We start from the raw sequence: 23,345 nt of genomic DNA, 5'->3' as shown, positions 1-23,345 counted from the left end.
TTTAGGTTGGCACACAAGTCCAATTTACAATCTAATCAAACTCTGAGAGGACAAATCTTTGGAAACAGTAGACTCAGGACAGTGCTGGGGTTATGGCATAACCATGGTAAAGGCATAGATGGGTTCCAGAACACAGGCAGGAAGTACTTTGTTGTGACACTCATTACAAACACTTGCTTGATTCTAACACATACCCTTAGGAACTTATCTTCTTATATAAATATTTGGCCTTCAACACCAAAGGTAATATATAGGATAGACACTGGTCTTAGGAGGAAAAAGATGATACTGGATAGAATTTGGAGTTGACGACTTAGATGGAAAGGAGGGGAAATTATAGGGTGTGGACAAAGGTGGAAGGGACGTGCAGGGAAGAAGGTTTAACTTAAAAGTTTGCTCCTGTGAGCATTGTGTTCCTTGTTCTTAAGCCTGACTTGAAATTTACCAACTGATGAAACTCTTCAAGGCTTAGCTCAGATACAAACTCCTTCACAAAATCTTAGAATTGCTCCGTAGAAGGGATTGTCCTCTCCACTGTTCTCTACAGCTCTGCAACTCTCCTCCAGTCCATGACTGTGAGGCCTGATTATCATAACCTACTCTTTTTGTACAGAAAGTTGCCAAGGCCAGGACAGTCTCTCATTTACTGTGGTCTTCCTAACCTCTACGTGGCTCCTAATATTCAATTCCTAGTCCATGCGTTGAAGAACAGAAGGATTGTGGAAACTGAATATAAAGTGTTTTTAGAAATGTAATGCAGGGCCGGGCGCGGTGGCTCAAGCCTGTAATCCCAGCACTTTGGGAGGCCGAGACGGGCGGATCACGAGGTCAGGAGATCGAGACCATCCTGGCTAACACAGTGAAACCCCGTCTCTACTAAAAAATACAAAAAACTAGCCGGGCGAGGTGGTGGGCGCCTGTAGTCCCAGCTACTCGGGAGGCTGAGGCAGGAGAATGGTGTAAACCCGGGAGGCGGAGCTTGCAGTGAGTTGAGATCCCGCCACTGCACTCCAGCCTGGGTGACAGAGTAAGACTCCGTCTCAAAAAAAAAAAAAAAAAAAAAAAAAGAAATGTAATGCAAAACATACCTAGAACATCAGAAATTGTCTAAAGAAAGCACCATTTACTTTTGCTTGGAGAGAATAAAAAGTTGTGTCAATATAAAATTTTGTAATAAGCCTATTAGGTAAATGTCAAAATAAGATTTTGTTTGTTTTTGTTGCTGTTTGCTTTTTTTTTTTTTTTTTGAGACAGGGTCTCGTTCTGTCACCCAGGCTGGTGTGCAGTGGTGCAACCATGGCCCGCTGCAGCCTTGTCCTCCCAGGTTCAGGTGATCCTCCCACCTCAGCCTCTCAAGTAGCTGAGTGCACCACTAGTCCTGGTTGATCTTTTTTTCACTTTTATTTTTCTAGTGACGTGGTCTCACTATGTTGCCCAGGCTGGTTTCAAACTCCTGGCATCAAGTGATCCTCCCACCTTGGCCTCCCGAAATGTTGGGTTTACAGGCGTGAGCCACTGTGCCCAGCCTAGAGGAAGGTATTAATATCAAAAGCTTTTGAAAAGGAATGCTCTGCAGCCAAAAAGGTCAACATAAAAATAAAAACATAAAAAGTTGTTTATTTTATAAAGGGCATTTGAGGGAGCTCACATTTTAAGAAATGTATTTCCCTCCATACGGTTTGGCTATGTCGCCACTCAAATCTCATCTTGAATTGTAGTTCCGACAATACCCATGTGTGATGGGAGGGACCCGGTGAAAGGTAACTGAATCATGGGGGCGGCTTCCCCCATGCTATTCTCATAATAGTGAGTAAGTTCTCACGAGATCTGATGGTTTTATAAAGGGCATCCCCCTTTGCTCGGTTCTCATTCTTCTCTCTCCTACTGCCATGCAAAGAAGAATGTGTTTTCTTCCCCTCTGCATGATTGTAAATTTCCTGAGGCCTCCGCAGTCATGCTAACCTGTGAGTCAATTAAACCTCTTTCTTTTATAAATCACTCAGTCTCAACTATCTCTTTATTAGCAGCAGGAGAATGGACTAATATACCCCACCAAAATCAATATCTACATTTTATATATACTGAAACAAATTCTCCTTCAAGTTGTATTTTACATTTGTGATACTTAAAAATACAACCACTAGAGAGATTTAAAAAGCAGTATTTGTTTGTTTTGCAACTATAGGTCCAAATTATTTTCAAAAAGTGGACAGTGTCATCTTGAGAATGAAATACTGTAACAGGTTGGACTGAGGAATACAAGGAAGATGAAAAACACTTCAATATGTGTGTTTGTATGAATCTGATGTTCTCTGGAGTCCAGATACCTCTAAGTGTTAATTAATTTTATTGTAATAATTATAATTTCAAGGATGACGTTATTATGAGTAACCAACATTTTGTCTAATACTTTATGCTTTTCAAAGTGCTTTTATTCACATTCTTTCATAATTAGAGAATTTACTTCAAGTGCTGTCCAATCATTTGACAAAAATGAGTTCTGACACCAGAGATGATGGTGCCTGTTAGAAGGGCTCAGGGCACACCCCTCATGATTCATGGGCTGACTTAAAGCCCATGGCTGATTGATGGGATCCAGGAGTGTTGAAGAGCAGAACACCAGGCTACAGAGACACCTGCTGCCTGTAAATTTTAACTTGGCCAGGACAGGGAAACACTGACTCCCTCGGCTTACCTTGCTAATGGGCGCCTGGCTCGATTAACAGCTTCCAGGTCGGCGTAGCGGAGATCGAGCTGGCACCCAACAAGGACAACAGGTGTTCGAGGGCAAAAGTGCTTGATTTCTGGATACCACATGCTTTTCACATGATTTAGGGAATTGGGATTAGCGATTGAAAAACAGAGGACCACAACATCGGACCTAAAAGGAAATCACAAAAGAAGCTTGTATTGCCTTTTAACATTTTTCTTTTACCATTATGGTTCCTCCCAAACCCCATCCTTCTAATGCCATCTCATGTCACAGTTAAAAAAAAAGAAAAGACCAGATATTAAAACACATCTTGGAGTCATGCAAACAGCCTGATAAGCCCCCACATTCCAGCACCAACACAGCCTAACAGTTCATGTCCATATTGCACTGCAGAATGCTGATGCATTGACGTTTCTGATGAAGTTTTTTTTATGGTAGAGATGATAACCCAAACTTGTCTCAGTCCTGGAACCACAACATGCTGAACTATTTCTCTTCATCACAAGAAATAGTTTCAAGAGAAAAGAAAATAATACAAACTACCTTTCACCAGTTTAAACAACATAAAGGTGATGATGACTCATCCCAATGAGATAAAGCAAACAGTTTAAACACTACTGAAAATGTAACAAGTATTTGCTGTACAAGGTCAGCAAATACACAGAAGGATTTCTGCCCTTCTTCCCACTTATGCACACATGTAGACAGCATAGCCACTTATCTGTTTCCGAAAAGAAAAATCCTGAATTTGCAGGAATTTTGACTCTTTACTAAGTAAGGCAAGAAGGTAATATTTAACATGTAACTAGGCAAGAATTAGATTGATGGCTAACAAGATGAGAAAATATTGGAAGCAGATTTCTCAAATGTTACATGAGATACAAAGCAGGTATATGGGGAAAAGAAAAACTGCTTTATAGTAAATTTTGACATAAGGGTCTTCCATTTTTACATCATAACTTACCATTCTAGAAGTCAAAGAACTATTTTACAAAACAGTTGTCCAATTATGGTGTTTGATAAATATCTGCTAAAAGGTATCCTTCACAGGAATTATAAACCATCATTCTAGGTTAAAATGTGCTGAATGATGACTTTCAAAACACTGAGGCAAAAGGATATAAAGAGTAAGAAAAGTTACGCCCAAGGATTCAAGACTATCTTGTGGCTAAATTCAGAAATAAACTCTTATAGTTTCATTTGATGTTAATTTATTGCCTTTATTGTTTATGTAATGAGAAGAATCAAGTCGATGAATCAAAACACCTTCCTTTTAAATCATTAATGAGCTTTCCCCCCTACATATCAATGAAGCCAAACAAATATACGCAGGCAACCATAAAATTTCTAAAAATAATCATTTGCAATGCAGAAAACTGTAGGGTGCTTACATTAAATGTAATTCACAAGCTGTGTCTTTAAATTTATATCCAAGAAAAGCTGCACCAGACCACAACAAATAGAGGAGAAAATCCTGAGATTAAAATATTTCCAAATTATAAAAGAGGACCTAGGACTTAAAGCAGATGAATGTATTAATCTGAATGTTCAGAATCATCTTGAATAAAGATACCAAGATTCTTGGATGCTGGGATAATATGAGTGAAAATATGCATAAATATATAAATGAAAAGGAAACGTCTTGTCTTTGGGATTCTGATTTACTTAGTGAAATATTCTGTGCTCAGTCTTACTTACAATCAGCATAAATAACAGTATCCAGTAAAGCCAAGAATGCTTTGAATTTTACATTTTTTATGGGCTGAGTTTTCTATTATTCATAATCCTATTTATATCAGGTATCTGATGAGACTCTGCTATAAGCTTCATTCTGATCATAAAATAAAGCCACCAAGAATTTTGGCACAGTGAGAATAGAATGAGAATATCTGAGGTTCAAAATTATACAAAAAGAATTGAGGAAATATATCCAGCACCTAAATGTGTTATAATACGTATAAAATAGTTCTAATTGGTGCCTTCTATTTCCCTATTAAGGCACATGGCTCTAAGGGGAATCGTTCTCAGAGCTTAATTTATATGACAGACATGTAGCTAAATGTCAATTCTGTTCTCTAATTTTATGATACAGCATGTGAGGTTTTGAAATCAGAGCTAGCTTGGTTGTCAAGGTTACCATGATAACACTCATGGTATTGAACACATACTAGCTGCTATCCATATGACCTGTAAACAAGTACAGACAGGACCTTGGGGGTTGGAAAAAAAGGAATCTTGTGATGATAGCAGCACAATGCCATCACACAATACAGGTCCTGAGGGCCCAACTTCTAACTATGTCACATCAATATTTAAATGCATGAAATGCCATTGGAAAGCTGGAAAGATAATTCAATGTCCTATAAATATTTTGCCTCAAAATAATGATAAAGAAAAGAGGTTGTGCTGAGAGCAATACTAACTCTGAAGATAAAATAACTTATTGAGTCAAAATTCTATTTGTATATCAGAATAAAGGTCTTTTTTTCATATTCACATTTAGGTGCTATAAAAATCTGTGCTCATTATTTTACACTGAAAGCAGTTAAAAAATAAGATAATTCTTTTTTTTTTGTTTTGAGACAGAGTTTTGCTCTTGTTGCCCAGGCTGGAGTGCAATGGCATGATCTCAGCTCACCGCAACCTCTGCCTCCCAGGTTCAAGCGATTCTCCTGATTCAGTCTCCTGAGCAGCTGGGATTACAGGCATGTGCCACCATGCCCAGCTAATTTTGTATTTTTAGTAGACAGGGGGTTTCTCCATGTTGATCAGGCTGGTCTCGAACTCCCGACCTCAGGTGATCCACCCACCTCGGCCTCCCAAAGTGCTGGGATTACAGGCGTGAGCCACCACACCCGGCCCAAGATCATATTTTAAGTACCACAATGCTTAAATGTCTTTTGGTTAACCTTGTTGATCTAAATACAAATGTAAGTTAAGAAAACTTTATATAAAGATTACATAAAATTCTATTCTTAAGGTCTGCCATATGAATGTAACTCCCTAAAACCAAGTTTAACCAAAAGACTGAGCATTGGGAATCAATGGACACAGTGACAGAGCTATAGAAAGATGTTGCTTTGATGCATTTCTCCTTACCAACATTCTTTTCTAATTCCTAATTCTCAACACACCAGTATCCTCTGTGATATAAACACATATACAATCAAGTAACTATTTTCAGAATGCCATTTATTCTCTCTAGATTTTGAGCCTTTTTTTTTTTTAAATCTAGTCAAAGAAGGCACAAGACCTGCAGCTAAGAATATCTCCAGCTTTAGGCATAATGCCAAGGAACTAGAGATATTAAATAACTTTTAATCAAAACATACATTCCCATGTGGAGACTGTTCAATGTCTGACATAAGCTTGTGTTTAAAAAATACCATTCCTCTGAAAGATAAAAAGAAACAGGCAAGTTCTAGCATTTCTATTTCTATGGCTCTGTTACATTTTTTAACTTTGAAGAGTCAGTTTAAAAATAATTGGGAGTGGTGAGTGTGATGAGGACATTCTCACATATCAGGCATAGGGTTAGTCTAGAAATGACCTCAGGGGTCCTGTTTCAGCTGTAAAAAGAATCAAATAGGATTTAAATGGAGTCCTGCAGCTATTTGGGGTAGAAAGCATAAGAATTCGAGAATGCAGAGGCAGAGTACAGGGTACATGAGATTGTAAACTCCAGAACCTGAATACTGAGAAGGGGTAGGAAGGAGTTTGGAATGTTTATTGTATTTACTTTTATTACATATTTAAAGTTTCACTGGGCTAAACAGTTTTATTAGAGAAAGTCAGAATTACAAAGGACTTCAGAGTATATGGTCTTAGCTGCTTGCCCACGGAATGTTTATACTTAGGGAAAAATGACTTCTTCTTTCTAAGGAGAAAATATCAGTATAAAAATTTCACTGGGTACTAACACATCAAATAATGTCCATGAAATAGTGTTTTGACTAGTCAAGTCAAAAACAATCTGAAATAAATTGAAATGTTGAAACAATTGGGCATCTTGTTTCATAGAGTGAAGCAGAGAGACCAAGTCATCCAAAAATGCCTGAGCTGATAAAGCCAAGCTCAGCTGCATCAGTTTTACTTCAGATATTAAACAAACCAAAAAAGCATATTTTTTTTTCAGTTATCTTTCGAGGGGAACACTGGCCAAAGATAGCATGTGAAAGATTGGCAAGGATATTTGAATAACATAAGGAGTACATGCAAAGTTGGGACCAATCTTTGTTGGAGGATTAAAGAAAAAAAAAAATCCAAAAAAAGTGCATCTTACCCACATATCTTGGCCCTAGCTAGACTTTGAACAGCAAAATACCACACATGTTCTCAGAGACTGTCTTTATAATGTCTACAGTCAAATATAGCAGAGTCAGTGGGAAAAGATCGGAGAAGCAACCAGAGCTAAACTTTTTTTCCAATCTGAAATACCAAATTCATCCTTTGAAGACGTGGTCAGAAAAGGGTTGATAATCAGTAACAAACTTTTATTGTTAAATGAATTTTCTTCTAAGTTCTTTCCCGTCACAAAAGTACTCTGTTTTCTTAGTTTGACTTTCCTTTTCCGGTCCCATCTATTTTGCCACTATCATCCAGCTGAGGAGCTGTGGGCCTTGGGTTTTCTTACCTGGTTAAGTGAAAGAATAATTCTGACATTATCTTTTTATCTAGAAACTTCAGATCAGGTCATTTTTACAGGCAATGAGGACGGTGGACTCCACCGAGTTCTCCAGAAAGCTGTGAGTGGGACAGCCAAACGCCCTTCTCCAGTGTGTCTGAGTCTGGTTGGGTCTCTTGATACATTAACACTTGGTGACCAAGAATAAGCTAATAATTGTGTGTATATATATATATGTGTATATATACATAATTTTTTTTGAGATGGAGTCTTGCTCTGTTGCCCAGGCTAGAGTTAAGTGGCTCAATCTTGGCTTACTGTAACCTCTACTGCCTGGGTTCAAGCAACTCTCCTGCCTCAGCCTCCTGAGTAGCTTGGATTACAGGTGCATGACCACGCCTGGCTAATTTTTTGTATGTTTAGTAGAGATGGGGTTTCACCATGTTGGCCAGGTTGGTCTTGAACTCCTGACCTTGTGATCTTCTCACCTCGGCTTCACAAAGCGCTGGGATTACAGGTGTGAGCCACTGCGCCTGGTTGCTAATAATTATATTTACCCAAGTTCTGCTTGAAGTATTTCCTTTTAATGTACATTTGTACAAATTCTTTCGTTCTGTGGTAGGATCCCACCTCTTTATATGTCATCATTGACTATTATTACTTATTTTTTTGGGGAGAGACTCCACATATCCAGCATATGGGCAGACATTGTGGTCACATTTTAATGGGCTTCTTTTCTTTGTCACTGTGCATGAGTCCCCCTCTGGCAAAGATTCAAGTAGGAGTGTCTGACCTCCTTCCTTGGGGCTTCAAGCTTCTTTTTCCCTGCTGGTAACTGAGGTAGGTTCTTTACAGAAACATTTTCAAAACCATTCATGTTGACAACATATCTTTCATGCATATAGTCTGACAGGGCTATGCAAACAGACAGATCAAAACAGCACAAAACAGCTGGGAGCATGGCAGAGAAAAGGAATGTGTAACACGTGGCTTTGGAAAATTTTAGTAGGGGAGCAGCCCAGTGTGTATGAGATGCAGAGGGAGTTGTCAGTGATGGTGCACATAACCACCAGGAGATGAATGGCCGTGTAAGCTCATACTCATGGAGGATGGAGAGGCCTGTAGGGGAGCGCCTGGCGGGGGATCTGGGGAGAGCAGGGCAAACCATGCAGCGCCCTGGATGTGAGCAGAGAAATCAAGTCAATACTTTACCAATAGCGTGAGGCTTCTTAAGTACAGATGTTATGTGGGGAAAACTGTCAAAACATCCTGAAATATATCCAGATTTGGGAGTGATTAGCATGTGCAACTATTTTTTTCCAAGCCCGTATCTGCATGTTTAGTAGGAAGCAATATTTTAAACCAGTCTTCCACCACCCTCTGAAAGTGGGGCCAAAGCAATGCATGCTCTTAAGTGCAGGGAAGTCACATCAACATCCCAGCAATGCCACCAAACCCTAAGATAGATACTATTAGGTTGGTGCAAACGTAATTGCATTGAAAGCAATGGCAAAACCCGCAATTACGTTTGCACCAACCTAATACTTGAGTCTTAGAAATGGTTGGTTCTACCATCATAGTACAAATATCACGGGGGCAATGGCCTTGCCAAAGAAGGTTGTGGGTTATCATTCAATGAAATCAGGCCATTTTCCACCCAAAATCTCATTTTCTATACTTGGTAAACCATACTCCCTTTAGTATATTCTTACACCTCACGTAATCATCAGAAGTTGAATGCATGTGAAATTGCGTGAAGCACAAATAATTTATTAAAAGAAACAGCTTAAACAGTCTCACTTAACTCCTGGTCAACGAATGCAGGAGGCACTGAAGTAAAGAAGGCTTGTTAAACAGAAGAAAGTGAAACTGTGGTAATAAATTCCCTTTCAACTCCATCTGGAGTTCACACTCCTCTTTGGCATTCCCTGAAGCTAAATGACTGAGGAACTTCCTTCCTAAACTTTTCATGTTTTCTCCTGAGGGCAAGTTGCACATATAAGAAAACTTCAGTGTCAGCTACAATGCTATATGGGAGGTTTCCGGGATTAACCTCCCCGACTCTTCTGAGACCAAACTGGGTAAACCAGCACGATCATTTGATCGCGATGACAAAGGGACTCTACCCAGCGTCCCTGGCAACTCTCTTTGAATCAGTAAAGGTATCAGGAATGGTCAAGTCACTTATCCAGTATTATTCATCAACCATCTAATCGTTTCTTGCAGAAATAGTAACTGAGAACCTACTGTGTACCAGGTACTCTTCTAGACATTGGGGATAGAGTGATTAGTAAAAGACACAAACTGCTGTCCTTGTCGCGCTTGTCCTCATTATGTCTACATTCTAGTGAAGACAGACAATAAAGAAGAAAAAATATTTAAAACAGGTAGTGCTAAGTGCTAATTAGAAAATAAAGCAGGGAAAGGGGACAGACATATTGGGGAGCAAAAATTGCTGTTGAAAATGAGGTAGCTAGGGAGGGCCTCGCTGAGAAGGTGACATTTCCAGAAGCCCTGGAGAAAGGGAGGGAGTCAATATGCCAGTGTGTGGGGGAAGAACCTAGCAGAAGAGGAAACAGTTAGAGCAAAAGCCCGAGGTAGGAGCTTGCCTGCAGTGCCCGCCCTGGGGGAAGGGACCATGCCATTCTGCTGGAGCACAGTCATGAGGCGAAACTGAAGTCTTTGAGCAGAACGTCGTGATATAATTTATGTTTGAACAGTGTCAGTCCATTGCTTTAATGAGAATGGACTAAACTGGTGGCAAGGTAGGAGTGGGAGAGGATGGGGAGGGTCAGGGGATAGGGAGGGAAAGGCAGGAAGAAGCAGAGGACCAGTTAAGAGGTAAGAATCCCGAAAGAGAGGATGGTGATTCTGCCGAGCCTGGGAGGGGTCCCCTACAGCTGGAAGTGGCCGCATTCCGTATACACACGCTGAAGGTATAGCCTGAGGACCAGATGTGTGATGTGAACCAAAAGAGTTCAGAATAATGCTAAGCTTTTTCCTGAGCTATTTATTTTTGCTTCCCTGTTCCGGGAACTGACACCTTTAGTTCAGCATTGTTAACACTGAACTGTAATGGTTTATGTAGCTGTCTTTTCCACCATACTATCAGGTCATTTTCAGGGATTTTTGTCCTGTTCCTATTAGTTTCTCTCTTATTGTGCACACACAGTGTAAGAAAATGGGCCCTCAATTAATTTTTATTAAATTAAAAGGCCTTATGGATATCAGAAAGTAAAACCTGCATACACAAATGTGTCTGCAGACTCAAAGTCTAAAAGAGATGAATTTAGGCTTAACGTAAGTCAGAGAATCACTTGGAACTTTAATAAAGAATGAAAATATAATGTGAGTCATTAGAGTTCTTCAGACTATTATTGCTGAAAGACTGCCATGTAATACCTCTGGTATACAGCAGAGGTTAACCAGTTAATCTCTATATATTTTAATTATTTGAATTTCTCTAAAAAAATCTCTTTACCCCATGTAATTGGATAATTTCATAACACCAGAATAATAACGCATTAATAATTTCTTTCAGGAATTAGATTATCTCCAGAAGCAAAGGAAATATAAAGAAATGGACAGGTTACTTTCAGGATTAATTCCAGGTAAGTTACAACAGAATTAAGGCTTAAGAAAGCCCTCTATTACACAGACCATCTTGCTTTTTAAAAAACACACGAAACAAACAAACAAATCACTAAAAGGATAGTCAAGATGATAAACTGGAAAAAGAATTCACTAATGTGCTTTCTGTGTCTGCAATTCAGAACTTCCTCCTTTTGACTCATCCTCTCTAGGCTGGGGGCAGAGGCATTTTTGGGGGAGAATAAAGTGGTGGACTAATTTTGAAAGTCGGATCATGGCCAATATTAGAAATTACTGGTAGAATTGTTGTTAAGATTCACTAAGGCAAATCTCAGTGAAAGTCTTCTATAAACCGTTAAGTGCCAATTATTGTCAGACAAGTATAATTATGGGTTCAAAAATCACCAAGAATGTATCTTGTATGTTGACTTTAATAAGAATGGCAGACCACTTTCATCAAGAGATCCTTTCCTTTTGGATTACCAGCTGTGTCCTTTATTGCTATGGAATAGCTGAAAGATAGGTAACAATTATCCACTGAAGATATGCAGAATTATTTAACAGTCTCTTTGTTTTCACCACCTACTTTAAAAGGAAAAACTGTATGGGCTGGAATATATTTCTTCATCAGAAAGTTCCAGTATAAACACATCACAAACTGATGTTTTTTTTTCTTCTTTCATCGTGAAAAGTCAACACACTTAGTTGTATTTGACCCAACTTCCTGTTATTAAGCAGTAATAGAAAAAAAGTAAAAGGAACGCAGAACACAAGGCGTTAATGTACTGAACGATGCATATATTCCTTATTCTCTTTGCCCATCGCAGTGGCCTCATTAATTGCACTCCTGTGGACTCTCTTGGGCCCATCAGTGCTTTTCTGGGCTGAGCCACAAAGAACCCAGCCATGTGACCAGTGCTTGGGCAGCAGCCAAAATCCTTCCTGGCCCTGGCACATGGGTGAGCCCCAGGCATCAATCAAGCCCTGTTGCTATCTCATTTGGCACTCCGCTTTCCAAGGACAATTTCATCCTGGGGACAAGCCTGGGTCAGGCATAGGAATCCCAGCTCTTCTGTTTTTTCTTCTGGGTAGAATACAGGATGTACCAGTTCAGAGCGGGAAGGACAGTGTGGGACAGCAGGCCGAGGGTGGCACAGAGAATGGTACATGTATTTTCTGTGCGCCAGATGATTCAGCTTCACTGCAATCCTATGCTTGAGTTCTTTAGTACAGAATCTCTAAACTTCCACCACAGATTTAATTTTTTGAGTTATTTGTATGCATGTAGCCTAACGTGTATCTGTTTGTTTTGGATGATCACATAACAGCAATAATCCACCTTTAATTGTTCTAGTTAATGCTCTCATCTTTAGGCAAATGGATTAAAAAATGTCTCTCTATATAATTATTCTTAAAAATTATTCTTATAAAGATCTTGAAAATGATACCCAGAGGAGAAACAACCTATAATTGGAAAAGCATTATTATTCATACAAGTAATTCGCTGTTTAAGAATACTCATTCATGAAAGGCATTACCAAAACAATTTACAAGTCCAAGAACTTGGGGAAAACAAGGGAGGATTTGAGGGTATGGCTGAGTGTAACTCTCTCCTTTTTCTCCTGGTTTTGCAGCTGATCTTTCTGTTTGCTAATTCACTAAGGAGAGGCTAAGCACCGGTATTTTCCATCTTCATCACCTGCAGGTTGATCCATCACTTGTTATTCTTATTATAAAAGTGCACATATAGAATTCAACTTAGGAAAATAATTTGGCATTTATTATAAGACTATTTCCTTGTCTATGCCTTAGAAGATCCTGGAACACATGAGAGATCTGTCGACTCATTCAACTAACATTGACCAAGCTCCTACAGGACACCAGGCCCAGGTACAGGGGATAGAGAATAGAAAGAAAACATCTCTGTCCTAAATATACTATGATAATAGGATAAGGGGAATGGGAGAAAATTAAGGAGCCAGTTTTCCCACAATACAGTTATTGCTACAACAGGAATTTGCAAAGGTGTCCTATGGGAACATAAGGAGAGACACCTCACCTAGATTCCAAAAGTGACAGAGAGAGTAGGAAGAGTGCAGAGAGGAATTCTAGGAGTACGTGACACTTGTTCTAATTCTTAGAATATGAGTAGTGATTAGCTAGCTTGAGAATAGGTGGGATAGAGGTCTAAATTCTAACATAATGCATGTTTGTGGGCCTGGAGGGTACAAAGGACGTGGAACTGCAAATACTTTGTTATGTCTGGACCAAGACAGGAGGCTGGGAAGGCAGGCTGGGATTCAATCCAGAGAAACAAATAAGAATGGAGTCTCATGCCCATGAGTCTAGTAACCAACCCCAGTGAGAGGACACACTTGATCACTCAACTCAGCACCCAATTTCCAGTCAGAGTGACTGGGTACAAAATGGAGTCACATGCATGCTCCCAGAGATTACCACCATGTTCAGCAGTTTCAGAACCAACCAGCTACAAAAGACAAAATTGTTACTATTTGATGAAGAAACGGAAAACTTTCACAGAACTTAGTGTTCTCTATTTGGCTATCACAGGGTATCTGGTGAAACGTTTCTTGTTAGAAAAAGACATAAACATAACCACAGGCTGAGATACAGGCCCCTGGGTCAAATTATGAGCCACTGAGTGGGGGTTCTAGCTCTGAGAAAAGGAAACCAGCATGATTTTGTGTGACAGTATGACACTGTCCCATCCTTAGTTTCAGGGTTATATTCAGCTATTAAGGATCTCGTTCCATTTTTTTTTTAAGTTCACATAGTGATTTATGTTTTCAATGAGAACTAACTTAAAGTTCCATAAATAATTTAAAAAAATATAGTCTAACATGCAAACCTTTCTTCACATATCATAGACTACTTTGTCCATCAAGATATTTCTTTTCTTTTCTTTCTTTTTTTTTTTTTTTGAGACAGAGTGTTGCTCTATTGCCCAGGCTATAGTTCAGTTGCACAATCCTAGCTCACTGCAGCCTCTACCTCCCACACTCAGGTGATTCTTCCACCTCAACTTTCAGAGTAGCTGGGATTACAGGTGTGTGCCACCATACCTGGCTAATTTTTTTGTATTTTTAGTGGAGATGGGGTTACACCATGTTGGCTAGGCTGATCTTGAACTCCTGGCCTCAAGTGATCCACCTGCCTCAGCCTCCCAGAGTGCTGGGATTATAGGCGTGAGCCATTACACCCGGCCTATTTCTCTTCTTAAAGAATTTTTATTGAGATATAATGGAAATACACCACATTTGCAAATTTGTTGTTTAATTTGATTAATTTTGACATACGTATTCCCCTGAGCCATCATCATGATCAAAATGACAAACATTTCTATCACCCCTAAAATATCCTTATGTTCCTTTGTGATCCATCCCTCCCCACCATCCTCTTCTCTAGGAAAACAGAGATCTACTTTCTGTCACTATAGATTAGATTGCATTTTCTAGGACGTTACAGAAATGGAATCACACAGTATGTGCTCTTTTTTGCTTGGCGTCCCTTACTCAAAAGCTCTGTCTCTCATCATCAAAGATTCTTCCCTTCTGACTGAGGTTTGGTAACGAGCATCAGAAAATTCCAGGACAGTGTTTACCAGAGTGGGGCCAGAGGACCATCTGCCTCAGAGTCATCTAGGTACGGGCTAAAATGGGCTGATTCACCTCTTCCAGAACTCTTACATCCGAATGACTGCTCTGTTCAAATAGCAGAGCTAACAGTTTTAACCTAACCTCTTAGGGAACAACTATTTCTATCTCTTGGTTCAAATTGCTGCTTTTCTTTCGTGTCTTTCTACTTTTTTTCTGTAACCTGAGCAATTTTTAGTTCTTTTTGTTACAGCGGCACACTGAACTGAATGTCTTTAAGACACAACCAGTGATAATTTTCCAAGACCTCTTGTTACCATATATTTAAAAGTGTGGTTTGGATTACTTTTCCATAAAAAGCACATGCATTACTAACTTTCTTCCCTTAGTTACTTTGCTATCTATTTATAAAGTCTGCCATTAGGGCCAGGACTTGAATGAAGAAAACAAAGCACTTGCTTCAAGTGCAAAATGTAAGAGGGTACCAAAAAAACCTCACTGATCCAGACAATACTTAAAAAAACAAACAAACAAAAAATTCAGGCTGGGCACGGTAGATCACACCTGTAATCCCAGCACTTTGGGAGGCCAACACGGGCAGATCACAAGGTCAGGAGTTCAAGACCAGCATGGCCAACACAGTGAAACCCCATCTCTACTAAAAATATAAAAAATTAGCCAGGTGTGGTGGTGGGCACCTGTAATCCTAACTACTCAGGAGGCTGAGGCAGGAGAATCGCTTGAACCTGGGAGGCGGAGGTTGCAGCAAGCCAAGATCGCGCCACTGCACACCAGCCCGGGCAATAGTGCAAGACTCCTTCTCAAAAAAAAAAAAAAAAAAAAATTAAGGCAAAAAATCCATGGTGGACAAAGTATCAAAATTTTAAATATAGTCAGCATCAGTAACAATGCCATATTGTGTCTGAGGCAGAAGGAGAAAAAAAAAAACAGCAATGGTGATCCTGTCTTTTTAAAATTATTATTATTTACATTTTACACCCAAGACAAGTGACTCCCTCAGTATGCCCTAGTCCTGGCCCTGGTCCACATCCTGGTCCACTTGACGTTTCACTGTGCAACAGGCTATTTGCCATCCTAACATCGTCATTACAATGTTACTTCTGGCCCAGCCTTTAGAATGTGCTATGAACATTAACAGCTAACTCAAAATGCTCTATCTAGACAGATATACTGATCCTTACTTTTTCCCTTGCCATAAAATACAAGCACAACCAATCCCAGGCAAAGATACAAACACCAGTCACTACAGTCCTGAATTTTTTAAAGGGCCTCAACAGTGCATTGAGAATGGGGTGTGTTCATTCGTGTCTGATTACAGGTAACTTCAACATGAAACTAGACACCCAGAAACCATAGTTTTGATTTAAAACATGTACTTTACTTCTCGTAGGAACTAACAACGTTTGAGAAAAATCAGTGTGTAAGAATAAGCTATATAATAAATGGGTTCCAATTGGACTGAAAATATGCCCAGAAATTGCTGGGGATAAGGGGAAGTACAGTGGTTCTGAATGTTTTAGTTAAATGATTTGGGGAAAACATGCCAAGATTCCCATTCACTCTCAGAAAGTTTGCTTGGATGTATCATTTTTACCGAAAACAAAAGGACTCAGGCTCAGCTAGTTATGGATGCATATAAAGAATTAAGTTCTTTGCTGTGGAATAAAGAATTTAAGAGGAACACTGGAATATCAGAGTTGGTAATAGATTGTGAGTGCTGGTCTTCAGGGTCCACATGGGACTGTGTAAGATTCAGACTGTACCAGGAGGAAATTTCAAGTAATTTTGTCATCCATCATCATCACCAGCTACAACAGCATGGTGGATGGGGAAGATGTGGGCTTTGGAGTCAGACAGACTCAAGAGGAAAGTCCAGCTCCACTCTGTCCAGGCTGTCTGACCTTGGCCCTTTTTTGTGCCTGTTTCTCCAACAGTGAAATGAGCCTATTTTGTGGGCTCGCCACAAGAATGAAGCAGGACAGGACACGTGCAGCACGTAGCACAGGGCTGGTGCATGGGGCGCCCTGATTAAACTGTACTTGTTGTTATCACTGTCAGCAACATAGGCTTTATTCAGTGTCTGGAGGTTCTCTGACCTGCAGGCAGATCAATGAAGGAAATTTTATAGGGGGAAAAAAACCCAGTAGAATCTGTAATTATCTACCTGTGCATGACTAGACAAAAGGGACTGATATGGTTTGGCTGTGTCCCCACCCAAATCTCGAACTGTAGCTCCCATAATTCTCACATGTCATGGGAGGGACCCAGTGGGAGGTAACTGAATCATGAGGGCAGGTCTTTCTCATGCTATTCTCATGATAGTGAATAAGTATCATGAGATCTGATGGTTTCATAAAGGGCAGTTCCCCTGCACATGCTCTCTCTCTTGCCTGCCACCATGTAAGATGTGACTTTGCTCCTCCTTTGCCTTCTGCCATGATTGTGAGGCCTCCCCAGCCACATGGACCTGTGAGTCCATTAAACCTCTTTTTCTTTATAAATTACCTAGTCTCAAATAAATCTTTATTACCAGTGTGAGAACCGACTAATACAGGGACTGAAGGGCCAGATTCCTGATAAAGGCAGAGCCCATCCTGTTTGTCTATATTTTCAGTGCTAAGTCCCTAAATGTGGACATTTCATTCTCATAAGAGCTCCAGGAGACAACTCTTGAGTTGAGCGACATCCCTTTAAGAAGAGGAGCTTTCCTTGCCAAAAACGAGCAGCTGATCAAAGTCACGGTTACTATGTACGGTTTTGTTCCTGACATTTTAAAAGATCCAGAAAAGAGCTTTAAAAGTTCATCCAAAAGTGGATATAAAGTAGGTGGTGGGAAAAAGGCCATAAGAGAGCTGGAGTTACTCACTCCAGAGAAGAGAGGGTCGACAGTTTTCAGAGTGCAGAGCATTACAATGCTCATGCTACTCTGTTTCCTTCATCTCCATGGAATAGAAGGGCTCCTATCAATACTTCTTTTTGGATAGATGGATGATTTCCCTTCCTGAAGACGTGGGGTCAACCAGATGACCTTTTGAAATCTCTTCTAGTTCCAATCTTTGCACAAATCCAAAAGAGCAAATAGAAATCCAGCTCACCAATGTAGGGTCCCAGTAGGTTGAGGTAGCTTGGCACAGTGGAAAGAGTGAGAGCCAGGAGTCAGGCAGAGTGACTTTGAATCTGCCTCTGAGACTCAGTTGTTGGGAAAATTTATGGTAGTAAAAGAACTCAACCCTTTACTCAATGGTAGCACCAAGATCATCTCTGCCTCCTATAGTTCCTGAAAAGATTAACTAATGTTGGCAAAGCACCTAATGTGTTGACTGGCACACAGCAGGTTTTTGATAAATTGAAGATTTTATTCTAATTGGCCAAAAATGGGTAGAATAGTTCCATTTAAATCATAAGAGAGCAATAACACTGTGGTTATACCACATCAGGAACATTGCAAATTCAAGTTGGCCAACTGCCTACCACTGACAACTCCTCATCCCACAGAATCCTCTCTGCAAACTACAGCTTGTCCATGCCAAAGAATGTTTGAGGGGCAACTTATTAACTATCTTTTGCTATGAAGCAGAGGAAACCGAAGGCAAGGTCTAAGACATGTTGGTTTCAATCTGGCTTCTCTCACTGTCACCACAAGAATCAAATTAATTATTCTAAAAAGGTTTCAAATACATTTCCAAGTATAGGGAACGTATTTCACATGCCTCAAAGTTTATGTCTGAGTACATCCCACTGAATTGTAATTCTCACTAAGTATAGTAAAAATGTCAGTCACAAAACAGGTTTGCAAAACAAACATTGTCAGAAGCTATAATTATGATTCCTCGCCTTCACGAATGATATAAAGGTAAAACTTGAAGCCATTAAGAAATTAAACAGCTCTCTCAGAGCAGGGAAATGTACTGGTCAGGGACCTAGAGTGAATAAAAGAACTACTTCTCTCAGGTTTTTCCATAAAAATGTAATTTTTTTTTGGCATTACGTCAATGTGATCTTACATACTTAGCATTTACAGAAAGATGCTGGAGTGCAAGAGAGAGGAGCTCTGGTTTTTGTTCTTTAACTAGAGGTGGGGTCTGTGTCAAGACACCTGGAGGCTGTGAGGAATTGGAAAAGACAGAGGAAATATAAGGTACAAACATGCACACAAAGTGAGGCCCCAAGGAGAACGTGGCCAGAAACACGGGAGTGTTCCTGAAGCCCCTCTATGTTCCTCAGAGAATCAAAGTTGGCTTGGGGGAGCACTTCCTGTTTCTACCAAAGGGATAATGGGTTACAGTTGACAGAACCAAATGTTACAGACAAGGGAGCAGAACAAAGCACTTTGAACTGATGGAGTCACAGGAAAGAGCAGCTTATTTTTGTTGGGAGGGAACACACACGCAGGTATGGCATGTTGTATTGTAAAATGACTCCAGCTATGTCAGGGAGCTGGACAGGGCCCAGTGTGGATCTACGAAGGCCATTGTGCCATTAAATAAATGCTATGCAGGAATCTCACAAGATAATGAAGCAGCCCTTTTATTACCACCGCACCAGCTTTACGCTGAGGGGTCATATTAAAATTCATTGTTTGAAATGAATACATTTCATTGTTGTTGTTTTCTCTTTTTTCCCGTGGTATTTTTTTTTCACAGGTATTGACAAATGCATACATTTCTAGTGGCAACAAATCACTGAGCTGTTGAAATAGTTTCTAGAGTCTAAACCCAAATATTTCCATTAACTCATCATCAGGCTCATCATTTTCACAACACCGTTTTAGAAGTGGGGATATAAAAAAGTCCTTTGAAGTCTATTGTATTTATCTTTACACTGCCTAAAGTCATCAAATCAAGCTTCCTCAAAACCACAGGGGTTACAAACCTGACTGCCCAGCAGTTACAAGCAGGTTCATTTATAATTGTTATTTTTACACGTAGAACAATTGGACAAAAGAAAAAAGCAAAACGGCAACTAAGATAACAATCAAGAACATTACAGGAAGAAAAAAAATCCAGGAAATTCAAGGAAAAGAAAACTATCTATGATGTCGGATATTAAGTTCAAAAGTCCTTGTTACCAAACGGACATTAAAACTGTGTTTTGCTTCCATATCTCTCTTTCTGAGTCCCCTTGAAAAAAGTGGTCTAAGTCACAGATTCTTTCAGTGTGTGAAATAATTCCTAGGAATAGGGCAAACTCTTTCAGCAGTTTATTCATTATTTTAGGCCACTTAGATAAATGACAATAAAAGTCTGTTCAGAGAGCTACTGGCTTGGAGAAATAGAAGAATCTTCAGAAATGCTTATCTCGATACCAAGGAGTAATTCATGTGCTTGGAGTTCCTAACTAATAAAATCCTGTAAGGTAACATGATGTTTAATGTTAAGAAGAGACAACAAGGCCATGATATCTACATTCTACACTTAAAATGAAATGTGTTCATTTATAATTAAGTGGCAAAAAAAAGTCTCCACTAATCCAGATTTTAATAGCTATAACCCTTTCATTGAGAGAGACGTTAAGTTATGGTGGCAAGCAGAGGTTGCTAAATATTTTAAGGCACTTTGACCATGCTCCTACCCATATTAATGTCCTTTTAGAGGAGTTTTCCCATTACTAGATTTTTTTCTCCTTTTTTTAAAAATAAAAAATAAACATTAGTGTTTCCGTTCATTTTGGAAATATGTCTTGCAAAAGACTTCAGGGATGTTTTTCTTTCTTTTTAAAAATGACCTTCTAATAAAAATAACAGACTTTTCAGATAACACAAAACCCAAAGCAAATAACATTAGACTCTGCCAATATGGTCATGAAAAGACCAAAGAGTCCTTCTGAAGTAGGGTGACTGAGTGCCAAAATAACATAAAACATTCTAACAGAAGGCAAGTGAAGTGTTACTCAGAGAACCGGCAATCAAAGCAGCCTGCAGTTGGAGGGTGTTACAGAATCCTCATCTAGCAAACCTTCCAGCTTGACCACTGCTTGTTTTCAACACAGTACTTCCTCATTGGCAGGGCATGCTGCTTTTCTTGACTTCAGGAAACAATACCATTCTTTTTTTTTTTTCTTTTTTCTTTTCTTAGACACAGTGCAGAACCCAACACATTTCAAGGCCATATGATGTGGTTTTTGTTGATTTGTGAACCAGCTGCTGGTTTTGAAAAGGAAATTGCACTCAAGCTCAACCGCACTGTACTAGTCTTGGTTTACCTGCCATATGCAAAGCGTCTGTCTTTGTGATGATCACCAAAAGTATCCCAAAGCCTGAGGGAAACACTCACTTCATCAACAACATCCCGAGAACGCTCCAAAACCTGCAGGAGAGAGACAGACAGCATCTGTGCTCAGTGTCAGTAAGAAGTTCCCCAGGAGAAGCATGTTCAAGTCAGCACCCTCAGTGCCCCTCAATTCACTTGCATTAAGTTTCCTTATTCTATCTAATGGGATTTAAGCTAAGTCTTAATTCCCTTTTTGGAACCACCTGTCTCAACCCTCATTCAGGATACCCAGAGCCATAGTCTCCGGTTTGCATTTTACTTTTGTTTTCTTTTGTGGCACTAAAAAGGTTAGTTTTGTTTTGAATGTGCAATTTACCCACGCTCCTCCTTGAAAAAATCAGACTGGTAACCAGCAATGATGTGCCCTAGGGATGCTAAAGACACTCTGTGCATCTTACCTCCTGGCACACGCGGTATTGGTCAATCGCCCACACGGTTGGCACGTGGGTGGCCAGCAGCTGATACTGCGTGAGCGTGGTATTGCACGCCCTGGCACAGATCAAGCGCGTCTTTCCCACGGCATTGTCACCCACGACCACACACTTGATGGTTTCAACGTTGGGTCTTTCGTAGTCCATGTCAGCGTCCATTTATAAAACTCTGGAAGGAGAGAGCGAACACCGCAGTAAGGACACCAAGGCTTTCCAGAGCAATCGAAGACGTGAGACGTTCGGGGAGTTTTGCCTTCGTCCAGCCACTTCCTTGGAGGTGCACAAGCACGGGCAAGAATATTTGGAAGTTCATACTAAGCCTAATTGACACTCAAGTTTTCTTTTTATATCTCACACAAGTACAAAAACATGGGACTGTTATTTTGACCCCAAACGGTTTATTCCCGTTAACATGTTATTTTCTTCTTGGTTTTCTCTAAACACAGCCTGCCTACTGGAACTCCATTCAGCCACTGTCGGGACAGCTGGCACACATTTATAGCCTACTGGCTACTCACGTTGGCCTGCTAGCAAGTCCGGTCACCTGTAGGGCTAAACATCAACACTGGGGCAATAGGCAGCCTTGGCAATGCTAGCATCTACTTCATCACAATATTGCCCATTAGCCAATATCTGTTGTTGAAAAGCAGTTTTCTATAGGTTCAAAACTATTATGGGGACTTAGAGAATAATCAAAAGTTCAGGCTGAAAGACTACCTGACGTCAAAGAAGAGTAAACTGTAAGTCTAAATTTAATCAAATTAACATATTTATTTGTATTAAATCAAATTCAAAATTCATAAAAAAAAATATATATATATATATAGAGAGAGAGAGAGACAGAGATAGACAGAGACAGAGAGAGAGAGAGAGAGATGGAATCTCACTCCGTCACCCAGGCTAGAGCACAGTGGTGCAATCTCCACTCACTGCAACCTCTGCCTCTTGGGTTCAAGCGATTCGCCTACCGCAGCCTCCTGAGTAGCTGGGATCACAGGTGCCCACCGCCATGCCCGGCTACTTTTTATATTTTTAGTAGAGATGGGGTTTTGCCATGTTGACCAAACTGGTCTTAAACTCCTTATCTCAAGTGATCTCCCCACCTTGGCCTCCCAAAATGCTGGGATTACAGGCGTGAGCCACCGTGCCCAGCCACAAAAAAAGATATTCTTAAGAGGGCCCATAATAAGATTCAAAAAAATTATCTTCCGTGTTTTCATCAAGAAATCTGGAACATATGGCAAAGAATAATTTTACCAGGAGAGTTACTTTGGAATCTTCCTGAAATCATCCAAGAAGGTTTAAACAGGGTTGCTGATGAGAGGCCAAGAGGAAGAAAAAAAGCACCTGCCAGCTTGGTCTCCCCAGGGACAGGACCCTTCACAAACAGGGGTGCAGACTGCTTACCAGTAGCGGCTGGGTAGGAGGCCAGCCATGTATGAGTTTAATACTTTAATTAATTATAATTGCCTTTTCGAGGGAGTCTATTGTAATAAGAACAGATACTACACTTGATCTTAGTCAAAAGGCTGACAAGCAATGGAAGTCCATTGTTAAACTGAAAAAGTGGGTGGACAGTCATTTTTAAGGAGTCAGTAAAGATTTTAATGGCTATGGTAAAGAAACTGTTCAGAGTAAAGCCTAATACATAATTGGGACTCAAGTGTTTGTTTAATTCATCTGATTTGAGAAAAACAATAACTTGGATAACATGAGATTAAGGGCATTGACAGGGATATAGAGAAAGAATATTAAGAAGAATTATTTTTCACAGTTACGACTATTGGAACATGGGCTGTCTCAGAAAGTGAAGGGTATGGAACTGTCGACTGTAACGCCATCACAAGACGTGTTAAAGCTGAGGCTGGAGAACGATTTGGCAGGAATGGAGTAGAGTGATTCAAGGAACAGATGTGTGCTTAGGTTAGGATTGGATCTGTAATTCCTACACCGTGGAGAGGCTTAAAACAGTCAGATACCTGTCCGCCTGACAAATACTTATCCTGAACATCCTGGGTGGGGAAAAGGAGTCTTTAAAAATCTCCAATTCTGATGATCAACCAGGCATGGTGACTCCTAAAA

The 23,345-nt window shown here is 40.0% G+C and overlaps 1 protein-coding gene across 3 annotated transcripts in view; it reads right to left on the bottom strand.

Annotated features, from left to right (window-relative positions):
- RHOBTB1 (Rho-related BTB domain containing 1) overlaps positions 1-23,345 on the bottom strand; it is a 132,844-nt gene that overhangs the window by 21,423 nt on the left and 88,076 nt on the right. For 2 of the 3 annotated variants that reach the window (XM_011988315.1, XM_011988316.1), the window contains 3 exons: positions 21,231-21,432; positions 20,765-20,868; positions 2,696-2,881 (listed from right to left, as the gene is read on the bottom strand). In XM_011988315.1, coding sequence (XP_011843705.1) covers positions 2,696-2,881; positions 20,765-20,868; positions 21,231-21,422 — 482 coding nt within the window. In that variant the 5' untranslated portion in view covers positions 21,423-21,432. The remainder of the gene's footprint in view (positions 1-2,695; positions 2,882-20,764; positions 20,869-21,230; positions 21,433-23,345) is intronic. The other variant, XM_011988318.1, reaches the window with a different exon arrangement.

The sequence above is a fragment of the Mandrillus leucophaeus genome, unplaced genomic scaffold (genome assembly GCF_000951045.1).
Source record: "Mandrillus leucophaeus isolate KB7577 unplaced genomic scaffold, Mleu.le_1.0 Scaffold327, whole genome shotgun sequence".
Lineage (NCBI taxonomy): Eukaryota > Metazoa > Chordata > Mammalia > Primates > Cercopithecidae > Mandrillus > Mandrillus leucophaeus.
This window is presented reverse-complemented; position numbering and strand designations above follow the sequence as displayed.